Source organism: Camelus dromedarius, chromosome 9 (genome assembly GCF_036321535.1).
Source record: "Camelus dromedarius isolate mCamDro1 chromosome 9, mCamDro1.pat, whole genome shotgun sequence".
Lineage (NCBI taxonomy): Eukaryota > Metazoa > Chordata > Mammalia > Artiodactyla > Camelidae > Camelus > Camelus dromedarius.
Genome location: NC_087444.1, coordinates 64,679,216 through 64,700,342, shown reverse-complemented (window position 1 = coordinate 64,700,342; position 21,127 = coordinate 64,679,216). Strand labels below are relative to the sequence as shown.

The 21,127-nt window shown below is 57.4% G+C and overlaps 1 protein-coding gene across 6 annotated transcripts; it reads right to left on the bottom strand.

Annotated features, from left to right (window-relative positions):
- On the bottom strand, positions 1 to 20,852 carry GRAMD1A (GRAM domain containing 1A). 6 transcript variants are annotated; one of them, XM_064489231.1, is made up of 19 exons: positions 20,836 to 20,852; positions 13,864 to 14,074; positions 13,754 to 13,774; positions 12,927 to 13,011; positions 12,689 to 12,792; positions 12,522 to 12,617; positions 11,731 to 11,811; positions 8,877 to 8,989; positions 8,557 to 8,707; positions 7,815 to 8,013; positions 6,661 to 6,804; positions 5,036 to 5,154; positions 4,805 to 4,947; positions 4,137 to 4,240; positions 3,877 to 4,050; positions 3,690 to 3,777; positions 2,376 to 2,483; positions 2,172 to 2,292; positions 1 to 467 (listed from the first exon to the last, which is right to left on the bottom strand). In XM_064489231.1, exons 2-19 carry the CDS (start codon positions 13,963 to 13,965, stop codon positions 375 to 377), a joined length of 2,046 nt encoding a protein of 681 aa, XP_064345301.1. In that variant the 5' UTR covers positions 13,966 to 14,074; positions 20,836 to 20,852; the 3' UTR covers positions 1 to 374. The 6 variants fall into 6 exon arrangements, with proteins under 6 accessions (XP_064345301.1, XP_064345300.1, XP_064345299.1 ...); XM_064489230.1 differs by lacking the exon at positions 20,836 to 20,852 and adding an exon at positions 20,519 to 20,662; XM_064489229.1 differs by lacking the exon at positions 20,836 to 20,852 and adding an exon at positions 19,845 to 20,012.
- Between the last annotated feature and the right edge of the window lie 275 nt (positions 20,853 to 21,127).

Genomic DNA, 21,127 nt, shown 5'->3' with positions numbered 1-21,127 from the left:
GCCATTTCCAACCCTTTATTGGGGCCCTGTCAGCCCCAAATAAATATAATACATTAAACCCAGAGCTGAGGGAATCGTGCACCCTGGGAGGCGCCCCCCACAACCCCAGTTGGGCAAAATAAGTTAGCAGAGGGCCTGCCGAAGGCCGGGCCAGCTCCCTGGCTGGTGGCTGGGCAGGCGATGGCAGCTGGGCTCGCACATGCTGGTCTAAAGTGCAGCTCGGTTCCGTGGTCCCCGTGTCTGCGTGGCCCCCTGGCCGGGCCACTGGGAGGGGTGGGCGGGAGGCTCCCGGTGCTCACACCGTGCCAGCAGTGGCCACCGAGCCTCTGTGTCCATCTGTCCATTTAGGGGGACGGCCACGTGGCCAGGTGTCCTCAGGAGAAGCTGTCGTCAGGCTGTGGCTGGGAGTCGAAGGGAGGCTCTGAGACGGTGATGCCTTGATGCAGCTTCTCCAGCGAGAACTTCATCTGTGGGAAGAGGTGGGCAGGGGTGGGTAAGTGCTGGTAGGGGTAAGGTATCCCCCAGTTCTGCGTTTGAGGAACTGGGGAAGGTCCGAGAGGCCAAGGTCACCCTTAATGAGAGCAGAGCCACTCTGCACCCAGTTTGACTTCTCACAGACAGCAGGTGGAAGAGGCCCAGATGGCCTGGGTTCAAGTCCCGGCTCTGTTCCTTACTGGGTAACCTTAGGCAGGCCCTTTATGGGTCCCAGGTCCCTCAGCCAAAACACGGGTCAGTAAATACCTGCCTCACAGGATGATTTCAGCGACCGGGCGGGTGAACTCCTAGGACCTGGCGCACAGGAGGCATTCAATACCCATTAGCTATTGTTACCTGCTGCCGCGTGGCCTTGGGCACCCCTCTACCTCATCGTTCCTGTCCATTAGATGGGGTGCGGGTTGTAACAAGTGCACTCCCGTCCTATAGGCCAGCCATGAGAAGCAAACCAGTTGGTCATTCTAGCTCTTAGAACAGCCTAGCTCAATTGGTGTCTGCTGTTAGCATTAGTTTGTGCAGTCAATTCTGTGCCCTTGGCAATTTGAGAGGAAAATAGTCAGAATTTAACTCATGATAGGAAGGCCCTGACCTCCCTCTCACTGAGCGATGGGACCACAGGCTCCATTCCCCCTCTCCCCTGTCCTGCACAGCCCTTCCCTGTGTAAGCATCCTCCTCTGAGCATGATTTCAGGCTGCAGTGAGGCCCCTAAAGGTGGGGCTCAGCGGAACGGTCCATGGTGATTTTCACCGTCACCCACCGATGTGGGCTGTGATGCCCTTGGGCACCCAGCCAATGCCAGATGCTCCCCAGCCTGCCACGGCCCTCCTCCCCACCCCAGGCACTTACCGCAGGCCTGACATCTGTGCGGACCCACTACTACATTTACTGAGCACCTGCTTTGCGGGATCACACTAGTAACAGCAAACACAGATCAGCTGTTTGCATGACCTCCGCGCTACTCAAATGTTAAGTCCCTTAATCCTCACAGCAGCTTTCGAGGTAACATCGATTATTATCCCATTTACAGAGGAGGAAGCCAAGGCCCCGGTGGTGAAGTCACTTGCACAGGTCACATGTCAGAATTTGAACTTGGCCGTCTGAATAGATGCTGCCCCTGAACTACAGGGGGTGTTTGGGGCAACCCCTTCTGGAGGTGAGACCCCTTTGGAGAACCTCTCTCCTACCCTCATGTGACCCCTTAGTCACCTCATAGGCGGGGAGGGGTTCAGGGACCAATCCTCATCTACCCCTGGCTGCTGTGACTGGTTCAGGGATGGGCGTGTGACCCCAGCAGCCAGGGAGAGTGAGCTCCTTCCTTTGGATGTTACCCTAGAGCTGCAGGTACCATTTTGGTCATCCTAGGAGAAAGGATGCCCAAAACAAAGCCAACCCTGGGGGTGGGCAGAGTCAAGAGATGGCATGAGACCGGTTCTTACTACTACTGAGTGGCTGGATCCAGCTGTGCCTGAAGTCAGACATCCCTGGACTTTTTTCCCAGAATGAGAACCAGTAAATTCTTTCTTCCGTCCCACAGATTTTTCCAGCAACCCTGGGAGGTGGGGACTACGAATGGCTTCCTCATTTTACAGAGGAGGAGAGTGAGGCCCAGATGCATATGTCTTGGGATTTGAATGCAGGATCCCGCAGCCCCAGTCCCACAGCCCCGGTGCCTCACCTCGTCCAGGAGCTCCACAGAAGCCCGCAGGATCTGCCTCCACTTGTGTACCTCGACGCTGTGGAACTGCTTCTGCAGGGCCAGGATCTCCGCCCACTCGGTGGCCGTCTGGGGAAACTTGCTGTGGGGGATACAGGGCCTGAGTGGGGTCCTGGCCTCCCCTCACCTGCCCAAGCTCCCAATCCCCTTGGGCTGGCCACTCACCCCTTGGCCAGGGCCAGACTGTGCCAGGACTCGAAAGTGTGAGCTGTCCTCTCAAGGGACCAGAGGCGGTAAAAGAGGAGGACATTGAGGGCGATGAGGATGATGAGGCTGGGGGGCAGGAGTCAGAGGTCAGGAGTCAGGTTACCAATGCTCCCACGAGTCGGGCACCCACACAACCACACCCTGAAGGGGCACCACAGTTACCCCTCTTTTCAGAGGAGGAAACTAAGACTCAGAGAGGGTGACAGACATCCTTAGGGTCACACAGTCCATAAGCAGCAAAGTCAGGGTTCAAACCCAGTCCTCTCTGACACCCACGCCCTTAACTGTCACTCCAGGTCACCTGGCTGGGGGACCAGGGGTCGGGGGCACAGAATAGGGAGAAGGGGCTGCAGCTGGGGGTGAGACACGAGGTAAGGGGAGTGCAGGATGCTGGACCCTACCTCACACAGATCCTGAGGAGGCAGAGAGGAGGAGACAAAGAGAGGAGAGCTGCTCAGCCTGTCCTGGCCATCTCCTGACCCCTGAACCCTGACCCCCGACCCCGGCAGCTCTGAGCTGAGCTCACCACACAGCCTCTCTCTGGACCACTGTTATTGGGAGACTGAGACCAGAGACACTGTCACCTCCCAAGGTCTGCTGGGAGCATGGGTCTCATTTCCATTTCCTCAGAGCACCCTGCCCCCGACGCCCAGGCCTCTGTGCATGTCTGTCTCCCTGCCTGGGGCCTCTGGGGTCTCAGCTTGAGTCCTCTGCTATCCCGGGAGGCCTTCCCTGACAGCCGCCTGCCTAGCCTGGAAGAAGCCTTTTCTGGCTTTCCCGTCCCGGCCCTATCCCCTCTGCCCATGTTTCCTCCATCACAATCCCCTCCCTCTGGTCTGGGGCCAGGTCTGTCCATCTCTACCACATCCCTCGCATCACACAGCTCAGGGCTGGGCACGGAAAACCTGAATGAAGTGTGTAAGCGACATTGCTTCTTTTGCACACCTCTCCTGGTTCACCTAATTCCAGCCTCCTTTGGGAGCCTACTCCTCCAGCCCGCTGGGTGAGGTCGGGCCGCTCTGACCTCCCGAAGCTCCCCAGGCTTCCCTCTCCCTGCAGGGAAGACTTCTCCGTGGCAGACTGAGCAGTACGCCGTGTGAGGCGCCCTGCTGGGCACATCCCAATCATTGCCTCCTATAATCCTAGCTATGGGGGTGAGCCCACATTCCCACGTAAGCAGAAGCCCAGAGAGGCCAAGGACTTGCCCAAGGTCACACAGCCAGGGTGCAGATCCAGGCCTGTCTGACCCCAAAGCCTGGCCGCCTTACTCACACAATGCTGATGAGAACCAGGGCGCTGGGGATGCCTGCCCCCGGGCCCTGGTCCACTGATGGTTCCGAGAAGCGGGAGCTGAGGGAGCCTGCGGGAGAGCAACTCGCAGTCAGACAGACTCGTCCCAGCTCACCCCACGACAGCCCCCAGCTCCTCCACCCATCCGACCAGGCCTGACGGAACGCACCTGAGGTGTGCATGCCAGCCCGGGCGCAGGGGTCAGGGTCCGGGTGCTGGGGCCCATCACCATGACCCCTCCAGCTCAGGGGCCGCTTCCGCCTCCGCAGACCGGACAGCAGCCCCCGGGCATCCTTCCCGCCTTCCTCCAGAGACAGCTTCTCAGCCTTGGCGAGCTCTCGCTCTGCGGACACAAGAGAGGGCTCTGCGAGTCTGCACCTGGCCAGGCCACGACCCCATCTGCCCCCTAGCCAGACCTCTGCTCCCTACCCAGGTGGTGGAAGTAGTCCTCGATGCCGCTCCACGAGTTCTTCTCAATGAGAGACTTCACGAGGCTCCAGGGCTGCTTCCGGTAGCGGATCTCGGAGGACACCCTGGGGAGGGGCGGGGGGGGGGGGGTCAGGGTCTGCCCCATCCCCCACGGCGGTTGGGGGGTGCTTTCCTTCCCCTAATTCTGTTTTGTCACCCGCAGACAAAACAGACACACCCCCTGCAAGGGTTCCCTGTGATCCCCGCTCAGCACCCCACTCGCCCCCAAGGCAGCCAGTCAGCCTGCCGCCCCTTCTCTGTCTATACCCACTGCCTTGGCAAGTCTCCCTCCTGAGGTGCTGCCCGTCCCAAACTGCATCTTAGCCTGCACCTCACCCTTGAACCCCTTCCGTCTTGCTGCTGCGCCCAACTCCACATGGGGTTTAAGAGCCCAACATGTCCCAAGCTGAGCTACTGATCTTCCCCACACCTACCCCTCCCCACCCCGCCCCGCCCCGCCCCAATCAATGGCATCTCCATCTTCCTGGTGGCTCAGGCCAAACACCTCAGGGTGTTCCTGACTTCTGCTCATCTGCCAGGGAGGCAACCAACAATCTGTGGTGGTGAGACTGGGGCAGGGGCCCTGTGGCCACCAGGACGTCCAGTGGAGGGGCCGGGCAGCTGCTCACCGGAGACGGGCCTTGTTCCGGGCGAGGCCCAGGATGCAGTAGCGGTGGGCAGTGTAGAAGTAGTCCTGGTAAGGGATGCCCTGCGTCAGCACCTCTGAGTCCACCACACACCCACCTGCCTGTGGGCCGCGCCGGAACAGTGTCTGCGGGGCGAAGAGAGGAGCAAGGAGTCAGCGCCACCCACCATCCGCACCCTGGCCACCCAGCCACCAGCCATCCCGCCTGGCACACCTGCGTCTCCACCACCGAGGCGCTCTTGGGCCCCAGTGGGTTGCTGATGGGAATGGTGTAGGTCAGCACTCGGCGCTGGTGGCACTTGCTGTCCCCGCTCCATGGGCTCAAGGTCACGTCTGGGGGAGACAGGGGCAGAATGAAGACACTATTGTCCCATCCTGTATCCCCAGGCTGTGGGAGACTCAGCCTTTTGGAAGGTTCCAGTTCTCTGGGGACTTGTCCCCAACCCCCCTCCTGCATGTCCCCACCCTGGTGTCTGCCCTACCTTCCTTCTGGACACCTAAAACTTCAGGTGGTGGTGATCGTCAGAGCTGGATCCTCTCCCCTGCCTACACTTCTCACCCCTGCCCAGGCTATCTCATCCATTCCGGCAGCCCCTGTCTCCTCTCCTTACCAGTCCTAGCCTCTCCCCTGAGCCTCAGACCTAGGGTCCTGCGCCCTCCTGAACACCTTCCCCTGGAAGTCCCCAGGGCCCTCATACCCACCAGGCCCCATCTCAGAGGTAGCCCCACTGTCCTCCAGGCTCCACGCAGAGTGCTGGGCCTTGTCCTGGATACTCTCTCCCCATCTATTCACGACCACATGAGCATTGTCCTGGTTCAGCCCATCCCTGCCTGCCGAGGGCCTCTCTCCAGCCTCTCCCTGAGGTCCTAGCCTCAGTCTCCACCTCTGGCTTAGGGATAGCTTCTTAAAGCCAACCCTGACCAGGGGTTATCCCTTATCTGCCTACAACATTCCATGGCTCCCCAGTACCCCTGGACAGAGTCTGAGTTCCTCAATCTGATGTGTCAGTCTCTCCAGGATATAAGCATAGTTTGAGGGACTCATGTGCCCCCAAGACAAGGCATAGTCTTACTCATTCTGCCTGGTTCATTTTCATTAATACAGAAAAAATAAATAGAGAAAAATTAGCATCTGACTAGTCCCTCCCCTACCTGAATCTCTTTTGAAGCCTCCTGAGCTCCCTACTGGTCCCCTGGTCAGCCCTTCCGCCTCCCCCGGTGCTGTGGCTTCCCCTCTCCACATCCATCCACAGGGGCCCAGCCCCAAGGGGTTTCTCCTAGTGCCGCCTCCAGCCTCAGGGCCTTTGCAGGTACCCTCCTGGCCTCCTGGCTTCCTTTCCCCCACTCTCTTCCCTGGAAAAGTTCCTCCTTCAGGCCTTAGTTTCAATTTCACATCCTTCCAGCAGCCTTTCCTGATAGCTCCCAGCCACAGCCACCCCTCTGATATTCACTTATCTGTATGAGTATCTATTTGCTACCATTCCCACTAGGTTGTGGAGTTCATCCACCCTGGTCTCTGCAGCGGTTTGACAGAGTGGGCACAGAAGTGTGCTCGTTAACTCATATTAGTTAAATGCTTACTATCTGCTCCTATTCTAGGCACTTTTCTAGTATTAACTCATTTAGTTCTCACGAGACCCTGACAAGGCAGGCACAACCATCACATAGGAGACACCGAGGCACAGAGAGGCTCCACACCTGGCCCAGGGCCACCCAGCTAGTAAGAGGCGCGGCCCCTCTGGTCTCGCTTTCACTCCCCCACCCGCCCGCCTGAGCTGCACAGCCATGCCTGCTCCTCCCCGCCCCCTCCCCTGTTCCTGGGCCACCTGGGCACCTGACCTGTGAACTTGCACTGCTGCAGAAAGCCCTGCAGGAAGGGCGAGTCTGAGAAGAGCATCTGCTGGAGCCGCTCGGCCCCCACGTGGAAGACGGAGTTGATGAGGAGCCGGCCGGAGAGGTCGGGAAGCAGGGCCGCCAGGTCGGCTGGGCAACAGGGAGGACAGGGGGTGAGTCCCCAGCGTTCCTCGGTCTCCCTCTGGGTGACAGCTCCTCCCCACTCCCAAGCCTTGTGGGGTGGCTGGGGAGCCCCGTACTCCTGGACCAGAGCGGACACTGACACGGAGCGCTACTAGGTCCCCTCTGCCACGAGGGTAGCTTTAGGGTGGGCGTGCGCCCCAGGCCCAGACAAGCAGAGCCACCACGATGGGTTCAAGGTGGAGCACACACGTAGGCCCAGCCGCCTGCAAGCCCAGTGATGACAGGGGTGCGCATGCGCTCCCAGACTCCAGGCCTGAGCTCTCGGCCAGTGATTGGGTCGGGGTGTGCATGTGCATGTGCGTGTGTGTGTGTGCCCATGTGGGTGAGGCCCAGGCCAGGCCATCAGCCACAGCCATGGGCTCAGGGGTGGGCTCGTTCTCCAATCAGAGCCAACCCGAGAGCTCCTGGAGCAGCCGCTGGGAGAAGCATGCTTTCTCTCTGCGAGGCTTGCCTGGGGCAGGGCTGGGCTCTCTCTGCCCCCACAAGAGTAGAAACTACCTGAGAATGGAGCTGGCACAGAGAAATGGAAATGATGATGATGATGATGGAAGTAGTAACAGCCAACACCTACGAACTGGCCCCAGCACTTCACATGTGTTAACTCAATTCTCTTAATGACAACCCTATGAAGTGGATGTTACTACTGCTAACCCCATTTTTCAGATGAGGAAAATGAAGCTCAGAGTGGTTGAATAATCTGCCCAAATTAAACAGCCAGGAAGCGGTGTGGCCAGGATTGGAGGTCCAGCAATCTGGCTTCAGAGTCTATGTGCCTATCCACTCTGCTACACTGCCTTCAGAGCAGAGCTAAATATGGACAGATTTCTGATAACACCGTCTGAATGCCTCACCTGCTCACCCTTGGATTTTTGAGTCCTGTGAACCAGCAGATCCCTTGGTCTGAGTAAGGTTTGTCACGTGTAACCAAAGCAAATGAACTGGACCCGCTGCCTCACCTTCCTCCCCCGTGGACGAGGAGGAGTTACTTGTGTCCGTCAACAGCTCCTCACTGGGCAGCAGATCCAAGGGACCCAGGGAGGTGGGCCCGTCAGGTGGGGTGGGCTCTGCGCTCGGGGGTTCAGCCACTGGGGTCACTGTCTGGCTGGAGGAGGCATCTGGTTGGCTGTCTGTCTGCTCCTCCTTGTCCTCCTCTGCCTGCAGAGAAAAGCTTAATATAGCCTTGTCCCACCTCCATCCCAGCCTGAGAGTCCTTGTGTGCCCACACCCAGCAGAAGGCTTCGAGACTGGGGAGGTCATGTGCATACCCAGGGCTCATAGCTGAGCTCCGGGGGGCCCTGGGCGACCCAGGCAAGGACTTCTCTCAGCCTCTGCCAAGCCTGTCTTCGATGCCTGGGCCGTAAGCTTTCTTACGCCTGTCCTGTCCGTCTGTCCATCTTGTCCACGCCTCATCTGTCTGTTTCCTACCCTATCCATCCATCCATCCATCCATCCCTCTCTTGCCTCTTCTGTCTCTCACCCTTTCCATCTGTCTACCTGTCCCCATCTTTGCCCTCTCTCTTTCCTCACCTGTCCCTATTTTCTCTTCCCATCTTCCCAGCTCCATCCCATCCCTCCATCCACACCCTCACGTACCCCTCTATCCACCTCTTCTCTATCCATTTCCTACCCTCCCCCATCAAACTGTCCCTCTCCCCAGCACCACCCAGCACCTCCTCTCTCCTCCTCCCTTCTGCTCACCCCATGGTCTGCATCACTGCTGGCCTGGGAGAGGTTGGGGGTGATGCGGCCACGGCGAGAACCTGCTGGGCTTGGCTCCTGGCTGTGGTTAGCCGCCCCCGAGGGGGTGATGTCACTCAGGGCGATTTCGTCTCCCACTTCCTTGGGGCTCCTATGGAGAAGGAGAGGGTGGGGATTGCTCTATCTTTGAGACCCCACACATCCGCCTGGTCTCCCAGACTTTGTGCATCCACCTCAGTCCATTCAGGACTCCTGGAGCTCTGCATGCAGCCCCTCCTGTCTCTCTGACCCCAGGAACCAGCCACCAACCTCAGACTCACCCTAGACCATTCAGCTGCAAGGGGCAGACGTAGTCCTCATCCTCGCTGGTGAGGCCCAGCTCTGAGCCGTAACACTGATGCACCAGGTGCCAGAGCTCGCGGGGACTCAGCGTCTGGGCAGGAAGGACATTGGGTTGGCCTCCACCTGATCAAGAGCCGGAGCCATTCTCACCTGTCCTCACCAGCCCTCAGCTTCAGCAGTTCCCCTGGTGTCCACAAGGGGGCAGCAAGCGCTCCCATCCCAGACCTCCCTCAATCTGCTCCACATTCTAGAAGCCTGCGCCCTTAGGCCCTCACAGTACTTCCACAGCTACAGGTTAATGTTCCCAGTTTTACAAAGGGGAATACGAGGCCCAGGGTGGAGAAGTCACGTGCTTGCGGTCAACTCTGTGCTAACTTAACAAGTCTTCCCAACAGTTCTGTAAAGTAGGTGCTAATGTCGTCATCATTTTAAGATAATGATGCTGAGGCACAGAAGTGGGTAATGTCACCCAATCAGGAAGTGGCAATGCTGAGATGGGATCCCAGGGGACTGGACTAGCCCTGGGACTAACCACTGGACCGCACTGCCACCCAAGAGCTGACATTACCAAGCACTTATTCTGGGCCCAGCCCGGGTGCTGTGAAGGAGGGGTGGTCCCCAGCTGACCAACGGCGTTCAGTGACTTGCACTCAGTTCTTCAGTGATGGGGCTGAATTCCATCCCCACCAGCCTGGCTGCCTTCCTTGGAAGCTGACTGCACTGTCACTCCCTCAGGTTCCTGCTCCAGCACCCTTGCCCTTGAGGACGGCCATAGCTGGAGCCGCCCCAGGACAGGACGTGACTGCAGTCCTGCTGGAGGAGTGGGTTTGGGCCTTCCCAGGGGTTACAGGCCAGCAGCAGCAGACTCGGTGCGATGCCTACTCACATCTATCCACCCTCCCTCCCTGCCAGCAGAACCCTCATCTGTTTGGGGTGAAAATCTTCTCCAGCCCCAGGTAATTTTAACTGGCTTATACCAATTGAGTTTGGTTTTTTTTTGTTTTGTTTTGTTTTTTTGCCACATACCCAGCCTCCCATGCAACCAAGTTTTAGCCAGAGAAATGCAAGAAGTCAGCTAAAGGAGGATTTCCCTTGCTGATAAAGGAATGCTCACTTTCCATCCATCCCTTTCTTCCTTTATGTTGGGACACTTGTGTGATGGCATGACACCTGGAGGCGTAGCAGCCATCTTGCAACCATGAGGCAACAAGCATGTGCACAAAACATTAATATGCAGGATGATGGGGTGGAGTAATGGATAAGAGCTTGGGTCCTTGATGACATAGGGAGCTCTCACACCCATTCTGGACTGCCTGCCTCCAGATCTCTTGTTACATGAGCCCAATGCAGTGATTCAGGTAGACTCCAGAACCTGACTGTATGGGATCAGAACCTCAACTCTGCCCCAGAAAAGCATATGTGACCAGGGACAAGTCTATCCCTGTGTGCTTCAATGCTGAAATAAAGATAATAACTCTACTGCCTCAAAGGGTGGCTGTTAAGATTAAATGAGTTAATTCATGTAAGGCTCAGAATAGTGCCCGGCACCCAGTAGCACCATAAGTGTTAGCTATTATTATTACCTTCTGAAATTATTCACTGTCTAAGTGTTTAAACCATTGTTTGGTTGAATGTTCAGTTACCTGTCGCCAAATGCATCCCTACATAAACTCACGCAACCAAAGTGGGTATTCCAGGAGAGCCCCCTCAGGGCTGGCCCTCAATGGACTATTAGAATGTTATAAAGTCTAAAATCCCTTACTCTAAATCTATGAGGTAAGACTTGGTTCAAAATTAAGAAACTGGGGGATTTAAGGAAGATAATGCAGTGCCTATACTGTGATACATAACCAATAATACTAGCTATAAAACATTTATTTCGTATCCAGTATAATGGCTACAATACATTTAGTACAGTGTATACTGTACTTGATGTTCTCAATGCATGATTCAAGGATTTCTGGGGGTCCAAATTATTTTTGGAAGTATGATGTGTTACTAGTAGTATGAGATGTTACTTGCCTTTCTCAGTTTTATTCTTTCGTGAGTGTACAGTGGCATTTCTCAGAGCCTATAGGACATTTGATGCTGTCATTGTTCTGACAGCTAATGCGATGCGTGCTTGTGCGTCTTGTGCTTAAAAATCTCCCAGTTTCAGTTTCGGTACATATTGATGGACATACCTCACTTAAACAAAAGCTCTTTAGAGTCTACAATTATTTTAAAGAGGTAAAGGGTTCCTGACGCTCTAAAGTTTAAGGACCACTGGTATATTCTATACTGGATCCTATAACTTTACACTGAATCACGATTACATTTAAGATTTACCCCAGTCATACACATTCATATTTTTTCAGTCCTGAGACATATGAAGAGCCATGTTAATTGAGATGTAGACCTGTGCTATACAAGACAGACACGTGGCCATTTAAGTTACTTAAAAATGAAATTAAATTAAAAATGCAGATCCTCAGTCCCACAAGCCACATTTTGAGTTCAAGGGGGCGGTGGTGGCCAGTGGCTACCACACCGGACGGCCCAGCACCAAGCTCTCTTAGTGCCGACGGGGACTATAAATAACCATGTGCGCTCAGGTCAGAGTCTACTGCCAGACACACCCCAAACCTCCCCAGTTTCAGAGCACTTCTGATTTGTAGATGGTGATCGAGGGGCTGGGGACATGCGTTTCTTGTGGGCAAGGTCTGGCCCTGGGGCCTGTGGTGGCCCCCTAGTGGGGCCCACGGAGGAGGGCCGGAGGGCACCCCTGGCTCTAAGGCCCCCCCACCGCCCGCCCGCCCTCACCCCACCTCCCCAGGCCGCGTCCCGGCCCACCTTTTCAAGCAGCGCATTTTGCCAGAGGCGGAAGATGAGGAGGAAGCAGCGGTCCCGGGCCCCGAAGGAGGTGAAGAAGTGCTGCAGGAGAGAGGGAGGTGTGAGGGCGGGGAGGGAGCGCCACCCCACGCACACGGGGTTCCCGGCTCTCCATCCTTGTGTGGCTACTCATTCCTTCACTCATTCCACAAAATGTGTGTCCTGCACCCAGCCCAGCACTGGATGACCTGGCGTCACCGTGACGAGGAGATGGCCCCTGGTCCTGTCGCCAGGCTCACAGTCCAGGGCGGGAGACAGGGTCAGCCCAGAGCGGCTGGGCTGCTCAGAAGGAAGCCCAGGGCACTTTCCCAGTCTCCTGTGCCCACTGAGGGTGTGGCCAACGAATCCACTTTTGGCCAATAAAGCACAAAGGAAAGTCTGCTGTGAAGTCTTCCCTCCCCATTTCCTTTTCCTGTCCTGTCTGAGCCACAGGTGGGAGGCAGCCGTCTTGGGACCATGAGGCCACAATCATGATAGAATGGAGCACGAGGGAAGGCCTCCTGGGGGTGGAGGCATCTGAGTTGATAGACTGTTACTATTAACACTCTTCCTGAGCAGCTGTGTGAGGGGACAGAGGGGACAGGGCCTGAGACAGGAGCCGGTGTGGGGGTCCAGGTGGGAGATGGTGGGAGCTGGGCCGGGGCTGGGAGAATAAAGAGAAAGGGAAGGCAGGGATCAGCTGGGTGCGGAGTCAACAGGGATCTGGGTGGTGGGGAGGAGAGAGGAGGCCCTGTCAGCCAGTCCCCTCTCACCTTCTCGCTCTCCGTGCAGATCTGGATGGCGTTGGGGATCAGCTTGGCCGTCTTTTCCTTCTTCAGACACGTCACTTCCTTCAACTGGATGGAAATCTGAGGACGAAAGGCAGGTCAGGAAGGGCAGGGCCCTGCCCAGCCCGGGCCCCTCCTCGTCCCTGGCTCACTGTTGTCTCCCAGCGGAAGATGTTGCTGTAGAAGCAGATCCAGTTCTCGGAGAGATAGAGGCGGCCCTGGAGGAGGATCTCGCGCTGCAAGGCACAGGAGTAATCTGAGGCCGAGGGAGAGATGGGCAGACACCTGAGTCACATGGCTGTCCTGGCCCGGCAGCGCAGGCTGGGGAGTCGGGAGGGCAGGGCCGGAGATCGGGGTCAGGACCAGTGCTGGTCGGGCTGGGGGACTCACCCACAATGAGGCGTTCGGCTTCAGGGAGTTTGTTGAACAGCTTCCGGAAGTCCTCGTTCCGCTGTTTGTACGTGGGGCTCAGCATCTGGGGGAGGTTGGGGGGTGAGAACCTGGATGGGGGTTCACGCCCCTAATCCTGCCCCAGGAGGCTCCCAGCTCACCTCAGTCTCCTCGGCCCGGGGCGGGCTGTGGCTTCGGTGTCTAGCTTACTTATACGAAAATGAATATATGTATGTTCATGTATGACTGAAGCATTATGCTGTATACCAGAAATTGACACAACATTGTGAACTGACTACAGTTCAGTAAAAAATACATATACAAAAAAATGGATAAACAACAAGGACCTACTGTATAGCACAAGGAACTATATTAAATATCTTAGAATAACCTATAATGGAAAAGAATCTGAAAACCAATATGTATATATAAATGAATCACTTTGTTGTACACCTGCAACATTGTGAATCAACTATAGTTCAATAAAAAATTGTCTAAAAGATTTTTTAAAAAAGAATAACCATGAAAAGAGCCATTCACTGCTTTCTGTGTAAGCCAGACCCCATGCCACATACCCACCAGCATCACTGACTCTCACTGAATGTTCCCTTCAGCCTTGTAAGGTTGGAACTGTTTCTCAAGGAGAGAGAAGCCCAGAGAGGCTAAGCAACTCACTTAAGGTCACACAGCATGTTAAGCGTAGGATGAGACCCTAGGTCTGCTGACGGCAGCACCCACTCTTTGACTATGCAGCCAGGGGCTCCTGGCCCAGCACCCGTCCCCCTCCCTCTCACCCCTCCAGCATGGCCCCCTGCCCAGATACTTACGCTGTACCAGCTCTGCATCTTCTGTAAGAGAAAGGAGTGGAGTCAGAATGAGCCCCTGGGTCCCTCTGCCCTTCCTCCCCTTCCTCCATGCCACCTGGGCCTACACCAACCTTGCTGTTGCGGATGAAGTTCCGGCTGCCCAGGCTCTGGATGCTGGGTGTCCCCGGCACCCCACCCTTCTCTGAGGAGCTGTCTGAGCCCTTCTCCACCATGGTGCCTGGTTCCGGCTCAGGCGGGGGTCGGCTTGGGGGCAAGAGCTGCAGCCGCTTCCGGAGAGATGGGGAGCTGCTTGGCGTGCTCCGACCAGAGTGGGGGGTGGTGCTGGGTGGGGAGAGAGGAAAAGGGGCACCCTGGGTGAGGATGGGCCTGTCTGGGGGGGCCCACCCATCAGCCCATTGATCCCCACCCACCCACCCTACTCCACCTCCTCGCAGTGTGACCAGGTTCCCTAGCTCCCCGAGCCTCAGTTAGCTCATCTGTAATCCAGGGCGGAGAAACACATGTCCTCGTCTGGTGGTTTGGAGGGTTAAAAGAATCAACACATGTGAAATGCTTCTAAAAGAGTAACAGAGCCTGGCACGTAGCGAGCTCTCAGTAATGCCTGCTGTTTTTAAAATGAACTTATTCATTCATTCATACAATAAATATTTCTTGAATAACCACTTTCCACTCAGCTGCTTGAGCTAAAACCCTAAGCACCTTCTTTCTTACCTCACCCCTCATTTTTCATCAGTTACCAAGTCCCACCTGCTCCAGCTCTAAAATCCATTTCCATTATTTCTGTTATGTCCACTTCCCTCTGCTCCAGTGCCCTGGTCCAGCCTCCATCCTCTCCCTCCGGGACATCTCAGCAGCCCCCTCCCTGGTCAGGTCAGGGCTCTCCCCTGGCTACATCTCACTCCAGGTAAAAGCAAAGTCCTCACCTTGGAGCCCCGGCCCCTGGTGTGGTCGCCGTCACGCCCTCCTCTCCAACCATCCCTGCCTCCTTTCATCCCTTCCTGAAGCTCACCAGCTACATGCCCGCATCAAGGCCTCTGCACCTGCTGTCCCCTCTGGCTGGAATGTCCTTCCACAGCCCCAGCATAACTGAATCACCTCTCTCTGCTCAACCGCTCCTCCTCCCCTGGGGACCAGCCTGGAGGGGCTCCCCAAAGCCCAGTCTCCCCGTCTCATCATCTCAATTCAGCCTGCTCACTTATTCAGTCTGTTAATTGTCTGCCCCCGACTGTGAACTCCAGCTCTTGGTTGCCACTGTGTCCCCAGCACCCCACACTGTACCTGGCACAGCCAATTATCAAGAAACATTCTCGACTACGTGAATAACCGTGCACTGGCTGGAGCTGGGTGCAGCCAGCCAGAGAGGGTACCCACCTTGGGAAATTAGCCTTCGGGTGGGAGGCAGACACTGAACAAACAGAACCCTCAAAAGACTGAATAAATAAACGTGGACTCTGTATTAGGACTACAGCAAACTCTCTACATGATGAGTCATTACTCCTCACACACCCCGTGCCTTTGATATTACTACCATCCCCTAAAGAGGAAGAAACTGAGGTGCAAAGCAACACATGGCTGATTTAATTCAGGGCAGGATTCCAACATGGGGGCCTCCATCTACCCTGGGGTGGAGGTGGGAGTCCCTCAACCACTCAGGGCTCCGCAAACTTCTCTCTCTTGCCTCTAAGCTTTAGCACAAGCTGTTCCCTCTGTCCACACTGTCCTTTTTCTTCTGTGCCCAGCAAATTCTTCTGCATCCTTCAGGATTCTTGCTCATACAGTCCCTCCCTCCGGGATGCTGCCTCCCTTCTGCGGGTCCCCACCACCCCCTGGCAGCTCCCATCCCACCCCTATCCACTCTGCCTGCGCTTCCCACAACCCAGAACTGACTGCCCAGGGCCGTCACTGCCTGATGACAGCTCTGTGTTTCCCCCACAGGTCTGTGAGCTCCTTGATGGCAAGTCTTGGTCTTAGTCACTACTCTGTCCCAGTATTGCTCAGGATGGGGCCCAAGGTAGGCATTTGTGTCACACCTGTGAAACGAATTTGTGGGGAAAATAAATAAACGAAATAGATGGTGACCCGGGCCACCGCCATTCCTCTGGGCTACAGAAGCCACCTTCTCTCAGGTCCCCTGCTCCCATCCCTGTCCCTGTCCCCTTCAGTCTGCTCCCCACCTGCAGCCAGACGGAGCCGGGGAACACCTGAGTCAGGTTGGACCCCTCCTGGGAGGTCTCCCCTGGCTGTACCTCACTCCAGCTGAAAGGCCAGAGCTGGACCCTCTCATCACCCCCTCACTGGACCCTCTCATCACTCCCCACCCAGCCTCTGCTTCGGCTGCTCCCTTGGCCCAAACAGCTGTCCTCCCAGATGTCCACAGGCTCCCGGCCTCCTTTAGGGCTCTGCTCAGAGACATTTCTCCAAGACTCCCTCCCGCACCTCTCCTGAGCCCCTTCCCTCTTCATCTTTCTCCTCGGCACTTCTCCCACCCGACCTTCCGTATTTTCTCCATTTTGAATCCTCCTACGCCAGGAGGTGCACTCCAGCCGCACCCCCTTGCCTAGGGTGAGGCCTGGCACACAGCAGGTGCTCAGCCGGCTTTGGTCTTGTGGACTGAACCAGTGATTGACACCTCTCCCCCTCCCAAACTTGGATTCATCCAGGTGTGTGACTTGCCCAGCCCTTGGCAGGCTGAGACCACCGCAGATCTCAGCTGGGCCACTTTGCTGTGTGACCTTGGGCAAGTGTCTGGACCTTTCTGTGCCTCAGTTTCTTCTTGAGTATAACGGGAATAATAACAGTATCTATCTCACAGGGCTGTCTGGAGGAGGGCATGCATACGTAAAGCCCCCACCTGGAAGGCACTTTGGTTTATTAGTGGTTGTCAGACAAAAATGGAGCACACAGCCCTGCCGACACACCCCAGTGAACCTGAGTCCAAGGTGATACGCTGACCCCAAAAGGTACTGCACAAACACCTCAGCCCGGCGTTCGGAGCCCAAACTGACCCCCAACTCCAGTCATTTACTCTCCAAGAGCACAAGAAGCACCTGCCCTGCACAAGGCACTGTGCAAAGACAGACACGGAACTGAGCAAAACGGAACTGCCCCCGCTGGGGGACAGACAACCAGTAAGAGCACGTGGAGTGAGGGCGATGCTCTCAGGCACTCGTCACCGCTACAGAGCAGCACCACTCCCAGGAGCAGCCCCCGCAGCACCTGGAAGTGGATGGAAACGCAGAGTCTGGGACCTACTGCAGACCCCCTGAATCAGAGCCTGGGGGTGGAGCCGAGGAGACCCTAATGCATGTTCTAGTTTGAGGACCACAGAGATAAAAGAGGACCGGAGGTAGGGGAGGGGGTGCTATGCAAGGCACACTTGAGCTGAGCCCAAAAGACAAGGAGCAGATCTGGCAAAGGGCCAGAAAAGGCTGTTTCAGGGGCCGGAACAGTGAGTTCCAGGACAGGGCTGAGCTTGGCAGGTCTGAGGAGGAGCGCGGGGGCCAGTGGGGCTGGGGAAGGAGGACAGGAGGGCACAGGTCCTCCCGCAGGCCTTGTGGGCCCTGGGCCAGAGTTTGGGCTTCACCCCGAGCCCTGGTGAACTTGGGAAGGGTTCTGAAGGAGGGGTGGCCACATTCCTCCTGCCTCATCTTCTTGCTGCCCCTCTAGCCAGAATCACAGACCCCTCCTCCACCCGGCCAACTCTCCTGTGGCCACAGGGCTCGAGAGGGCATCGGAGGCACGTCCGACACACACAGACACAGCACGGCCTGTGTCCCCAGATCCTGCTCCTTGGCAGGACAAAGAGGAAGTGCTCAAGCCTGACAGCCCTGAGGCTGCCCAGCCAAGCAGGCATCAGGAGAGGGAAGGGAGGAGCCCGACATGGCTGGAGGGCCGTTATGGGGGGGCAGGGACTTGGAAGAGAATGGGGTTTTGCCACTGCAGACACCTCACTTCCAGCTTCCTGGGCCTAAAGAGGCCCAGAGCTCCCTCTGGTCAGAGAGGGGCAGAGGCAGGGACAGGTGTGCACAAAAGGGAACCTCGACGTGGGTCACACACAGCCAGTGTCACAGGCAAATTGCAATTCCCCACAGTTATCAGAAGTCTCCCCCTGCCCCCAACACACACCCAGCAGTATATCACAGGTGTATTACAGTCACACACAAAGCCACCGGGTCCCATTACACACATGCTCAGCACTACAAGCATGCTACAGCCACACCCAAAGTCCCAGAAGTGACCCACACATGCGTGTGCATGTATACACACATGTGGCGGCAGAGGGTCACAGAAACAGAAAACCATGGAAAGTCCCAGGTGAGTGACAGTCACACATCCAGCCACAGGAAAGTCTAAGGGAAGAGCTGAAAGCAAGCACCATTCCTGCTGTCACAGAGAGAGCCACACGGAGCAGTCACAGAGGACCCCAGCAAACACGTGCACAAGGCAGGTAAATGAAGCCTGGGGTCAGCTCAGCTCTCCTGGCGTTCCCTGTCTGGAGGGGAAGACAGAGCAAAGGCCTGCCTTACATGACATGGGATGGACGTGTCAACTGCTGTTGTAACTGACAGGGCGCCCCGACACTCAGACAGCCATGAAAGGCTCAGGAATAATGCAGCCCCAGGAGGCTGGGGACACGCCTCGACAACACAGTGGCCAGGTACTGAAATCATGCACGGGACATGCTTTATAAATCGCAACAGGGGGACGATGTCAGTTACCATTATTGCTCCCAGAGAGTCGAGGGTACACCCAAGGTCTCAGGAGGGAGGGTCCCAGGACCACTAGGAGCCACAAGGGGTCTCTCTCTCTCTTACTCTTTACACACACAAAGCCCCAGATGGTCCCAGCTGCTCACATGGAAGCCCAGGTACACACAGTAATGTCACAAAGGGACACACACAGGAATTTTCACACAAAGATAGAACCAGAAGTAGATTCCAGGCACAACCCCAGAGGGTCTCAGTCACACCCACTGAGTCTCAAACACATAATGTCACACGTGGACTGACTTACATTTGCACAGAGCTAATAGGTTCAGAAGTAAATTACAGGCACACACAGAGGCGGGGGTCATAGCAGCAAACACAGAGCCCCAGACACATATGCACACACACCCCAAAGTCACAACTGAACACACTGGCAACTTACAGTGACACCTGGAACCACAGATGGAATCAGAGGTAAATTCGCACACACACACAGCCAAGGAGGGTCACAGCTGTCCGCATGGTAGGAGACTTAGACACACGGACACACACTCCGAAGTCACAACCAGACACCCATGGGTCTGCTGGGATGACATACATTACACACATACAACCACAGAAGGTCACAGCCAGGCACAGAGAGCCCCAGACACAGACACACACAGGGAGCTTACAGTAACACATGGAGACACAGATGGATTTCGAGGTAAATCACACACAAACAAAGCCAAAGAGGATCACAGCTGTCTGCACACTAGAACAGACACGCATACACACACTTCCAAAACATCCACAATTCGTAACGGAAAACACTCCGGGCCCAGGCAGGGAGTAGGTCAGTTCTGTGCCCACGGCCCCACAGGATCTCAGGCACGTGGCCGGCCGTGCAGAAGCCCCCACCCTAGCAGCCAGGAGAGTCGCGACAGACCACGACGGCGCGAAGGGGCCCAGCCCGGAACGAGATGCTCCGGGGCCTGCCCCGGGCTCCGGAACCTGTGAGCCCGCCGACGGGGGCTTGTCTACGCCCGGCCTCCGGCCTCCACCGCAGGCCCGAAGACCAGGGGCAGCCTCGAGCCCACCCCTCGCCTCCCAGACGGGGGCGAACTAGGCTGGGGGCGCTCCCCGCAGGCCACGCTCCCCGCGGGATGAGCCCGGGACCTCCTGCCAAAGCCGGGCCAAGCCGGCGCAGCGTGCCCCGGCAGTGACGAGCCGACCCCGGGGGAGGGGGGCCTCCCTGCCATCAGCGCCCAGCTCCCGAGTGCGCCCCTGCACCCCCCGCCCCAGGCCTCCCTCCTCACTGCCCGCCGCCGGTGCACAAGCTCCCGGACCTCGGCTGCGGCCGCGCCAACCCCCAGGGCTCCCCGCGCCCCCGCCGCGGTCCTTACTCGAACATGGATGCGGTGCGGCCGGCGCGCCCAGCCGCGGGGCAGGGCCGGACCCGGCTGAGCGGGGCTGGGCTGCGCAGAGTGTCCCCGCGGGGCAGCCGCCTCGCCTCGGTCGGCCGCCGCCCCCACCCGACCCGGCCGCCCGCCGCGCGCCGCCAGCAGCCCGCACAAAAGGCGGGGGCCGCCGGAGGCCGCGCCGCGGCGTCGGCTCCCCCTTCCTGCCCCCGCCCCTGCGCGTCACGGCGGCGGGGCCTAGACGGAGAGACTCAGATACCCAGAGGGAGAAGGGACCGGCGGGAGTGGGGGGAGCGGGAGGTGAGGGCGAGAGGTTGACTTGGGGGGGGGGGGGGAGGCTGGCCAAGGCGAGGGAGGGCCGGCGGGGACAGAGCGAGGCCCCCAGGGAGGGAGAGGCGGGAGGGACGATTAGAGATGGAGGGACTGGGGCGCAGGGGCAGGAAGAGCGGGCAGAAATGGAGAGGGCGGCTGGGACGCCAGACACAGGGAGAGAGCAGGAGAGAGGAAGAGAAAAAGAGTGACAGAGGATCTAAGGAGAGAGACGGAGAAATGAACCGGGGAGGGGGAAGGACAAAGAAAAACAGACAGACTTAATTAAAACAAAACACCGCCATGGCAGCTAGCTGCCTCGGCACAGGCCCGACCCGCTCCCCCGGTACCCAGAAAGGGGTCCTCAGCTCCATTTAGGCTCCTGGCCGGGCGCTCTCAGCAGCCCGACCCCGGGCGGAACCTGAGAGGTGGGGCGGAGCTGGGGGTGGGATGGAGATTAGGGGAAACGGAGGTGTTGGGGCTGTAGGTACGCGAGGAACCGCTGCTGGCGGGAAGGGGGTGGGGCCCTAGGCCGCCTCTCTCTCCCCATCTCAGAGCCCCGCCTGCTGGCCCAAGGAGGTCCCAGTGCCTCGGTCTCTGGGGACCCCTCTCCGTCCCAGCCTGTGTCTGCCAGACCAAGTTAGATTCCAGCCACCCCGGCGCTCACCTCCGGCAAACCACCCCAGTCCTGAGGATACCACTAACTCTGTGTTCAGGGCTTTCCCACGGGACAGGGAGGGCGGGGGTGGGAGGTGCAGCCCTTTTACAGAAGGGGAAGCCTGGCCTTAAAGATGGGAAGTGACTTGCCGAGGTCGCTGTTGTTGGCGCAACCCTCCTCTGGCGCGGTAACCCGCACCTATCTCTACAGTGGCTGCCTGAGTGAGTCAGTGTCCTAGACTCCTTGTCCGGGACAAGAACAAGAACACAGATACGTGAGTCCCACCTCACAGCTCCTGGCC

Coding starts and splice junctions, on each gene's coding strand:
- GRAMD1A (XM_064489228.1), bottom strand. CDS start 14,729: ATGGTTGGAGAGGAGGGCGTGACGGCGACCACACCAGGGGCCGGGGCT. Junction 4,948..5,035: donor CCTCGGTGGTGGAGACGCAG/GTGTGCCAGGCG, acceptor TTCGCCCCGCAG/ACACTGTTCCGGCGCGGCCC. Junction 4,051..4,136: donor GGACTACTTCCACCACCTGG/GTAGGGAGCAGA, acceptor TTGTGTCCGCAG/AGCGAGAGCTCGCCAAGGCT.